Source organism: Vicia villosa, unplaced genomic scaffold (genome assembly GCF_029867415.1).
Source record: "Vicia villosa cultivar HV-30 ecotype Madison, WI unplaced genomic scaffold, Vvil1.0 ctg.000009F_1_1_3, whole genome shotgun sequence".
NCBI classification, from domain to species: domain Eukaryota; kingdom Viridiplantae; phylum Streptophyta; class Magnoliopsida; order Fabales; family Fabaceae; genus Vicia; species Vicia villosa.
Window position 1 is genome coordinate 1 of NW_026704939.1, and position 2145 is coordinate 2145.

Consider the following 2145-nt stretch of genomic DNA (forward strand, 5'->3'; position numbering starts at 1 on the left):
TTAATACCATTCAAGTGGTTCCTTAAGAATACAATAAACATTGTACTATCCTAACATTGATAATTTGATATACAATATAAATAAAAAGTTATTGCATGAGAGCGAGTATAAGTTCTCTCTATAATCAAAATGGTAATGATGGTAAACTCTGCATAAGCTGCTTCCATATCTATCATGGAGAGCTTATGAACATAAGCTAAAAATAATTTATTGGCATGTCAAATTATTGAGCTTAAATGACTTTCAGAATAAACCTGTTTTGCATTGGCGTCTAATGAGAGCTCACTATTTTTCCATTTATTTATTCCTAGATGCAGTTACAAAAGTGGACTGACGTGACAGACCAATTGATTTTCATTGGACGTCGGTTGAAAATTAGCTTACACTATATATCCATTACACTATTAATTTTACAAGCTCTTCAGAATACTTGCACAAGTACTTGTGTCAGAAAATACGTTCAATTAAGCTCTTTCAAATGCCTCCTAAACCTCACGAAAGATTCAAAAGACCTGGCCTGAGACCTAGACCAATTATCTGTCCGGTTTGAGATGCACATGCATCATAGGAGGTAAAAGGATATGGGTAATCTTTAAATGAATATCAGATTTATCGTTCAAGCATCAAAATGTAAATAGATGACAGCATCAGGCAACCTAATCACAATGATACAAGGTAACAAGTGCAACAGAAAAGGGAATTTGGAATACTTACAGCATTTGTAAATGCAGACAAGACTTCTAGTCTTTTATACCTGAAATTAGAGTACATCAATAAAACCATTAACAGGATTGAAATGATTAACCATACAGTAAATAATAGTTTCAATAATATCTTTAGTAACAAACATTCATACTCTTGGATGCAAAACATAAGCACTGACAATTTGATAGAGACAATGGGGAAAAAAGTATCTTATAGTAAATGACATACACACATAGACTCTAGATATGTGTGCTGGGGAAGTTTGAAAAAGTAATCGCAATATGGATGATAACTATTTCCAGAAGAAGTACTCTATCCCGCTTCCTAATACTTTACACAGCATAATCCAGTTACAAAGTAAATATGTGATGTTACTGTACCTACAAATGGTCCTGCATTTCGCAAGACAATACATTGAAACAAAAATCTCACCCATAAGTATAAACTCCATCAGGTTTTTTTCTAGACGCCCCCATAACAAACAAGGAAAACGTAAGAAGACCGCATCCAAAAGTCAAATGAACTGCATCAGACACCAGACCTAAAAAGGCATAGTAATAAATTTAAAAGTCAGCAACAGATTCAATTTCTCATGAAATAAGCTGAAAACAACTTATAGCTTAAGTCACTAAATAAACTCGAATAAGTAAATCCAAACATACCCTAATCAAACAATTGTTAAAACTAAAATTGAAAACTGAAATAGAGTTCAATACAGAATCTTACCAACACGGCCAGTGAAGAGGCCAATGAGCAACTCAACAGTAGAGTAAGCAACATTAAGCGAGATCATAAAGAACAATCTCTTCATATACCTATGACCAGACCTAATATTTTGGAAAAAGGAGAAAACAAATTTTTGCAGTGAGCCGGAAGGTTTATCGTCATGGCCGGACCAGTAGTGATGGTGCGGTCCAGAAGAGGGGATATCTATGCTGGAATCAGTTCGTGAAAGGAAGGGTTTTCTGAAACTCAAATCGGTTGAATCAGTGGAAATCGGAGTGCGGGGTTGTTGGAAAGAAGGTTGGCGTGAAAAGGCGAATCTCCGATCGCTGGTGCCGGAGAAGCCGAAATCGCCGTTGAGAGAACCGAGAGATTCTATCGCTTCCATCGTTGTGGAAATTGGAAATGATGATTGTTGTGTCGCTGAAAGCTTCACTGTCAGAAGAAGTGCCTTGATCGAATGGCGTATACTGAAAACTGAAACTGAATACTAAGACCCAAGTCAAAGTAAAACTTTTATTAAAGCTATTTTATGATGTTTTTATGATATTTTGATTTATTTATTATTTTTTAATTAAAATTTTTTTATGTTATAGAAAAAAATAGTTGCAATGAAAAAACATAATATTTATCTTTACAAACGTTCCATCGCAATTTTTTTAAATAAATTTTTCTCTCTTTTACTCAATCACAACTATTTCATAAGAAAGTTTTTCA

At 34.1% G+C, this 2145-nt stretch overlaps 1 protein-coding gene across 1 annotated transcript; it reads right to left on the bottom strand.

Moving 5' to 3' along the window:
- Positions 1-42: 42 nt before the first annotated feature.
- LOC131621510 (metal tolerance protein C2-like) lies at positions 43-1929 on the bottom strand. Its single transcript, XM_058892559.1, has 3 exons — positions 1432-1929; positions 1138-1246; positions 43-754 (listed from the first exon to the last, which is right to left on the bottom strand). Exons 1-3 carry the CDS (start codon positions 1814-1816, stop codon positions 661-663), a joined length of 588 nt encoding a protein of 195 aa, XP_058748542.1. The 5' UTR covers positions 1817-1929; the 3' UTR covers positions 43-660.
- Between the last annotated feature and the right edge of the window lie 216 nt (positions 1930-2145).

Excerpts from the sequence above, each read along its gene's own strand:
- LOC131621510 (XM_058892559.1), bottom strand. The coding sequence starts at position 1,816 with ATGGAAGCGATAGAATCTCTCGGTTCTCTCAACGGCGATTTCGGCTTC. Across the intron at positions 1,247-1,431 it reads CCTCTTCACTGGCCGTGTTG|GTCTGGTGTCTGATGCAGTT; the intron begins GTAAGATTCTGT and ends ATGCCTTTTTAG. Across the intron at positions 755-1,137 it reads GATGGAGTTTATACTTATGG|GTATAAAAGACTAGAAGTCT; the intron begins GTGAGATTTTTG and ends CTCTAATTTCAG.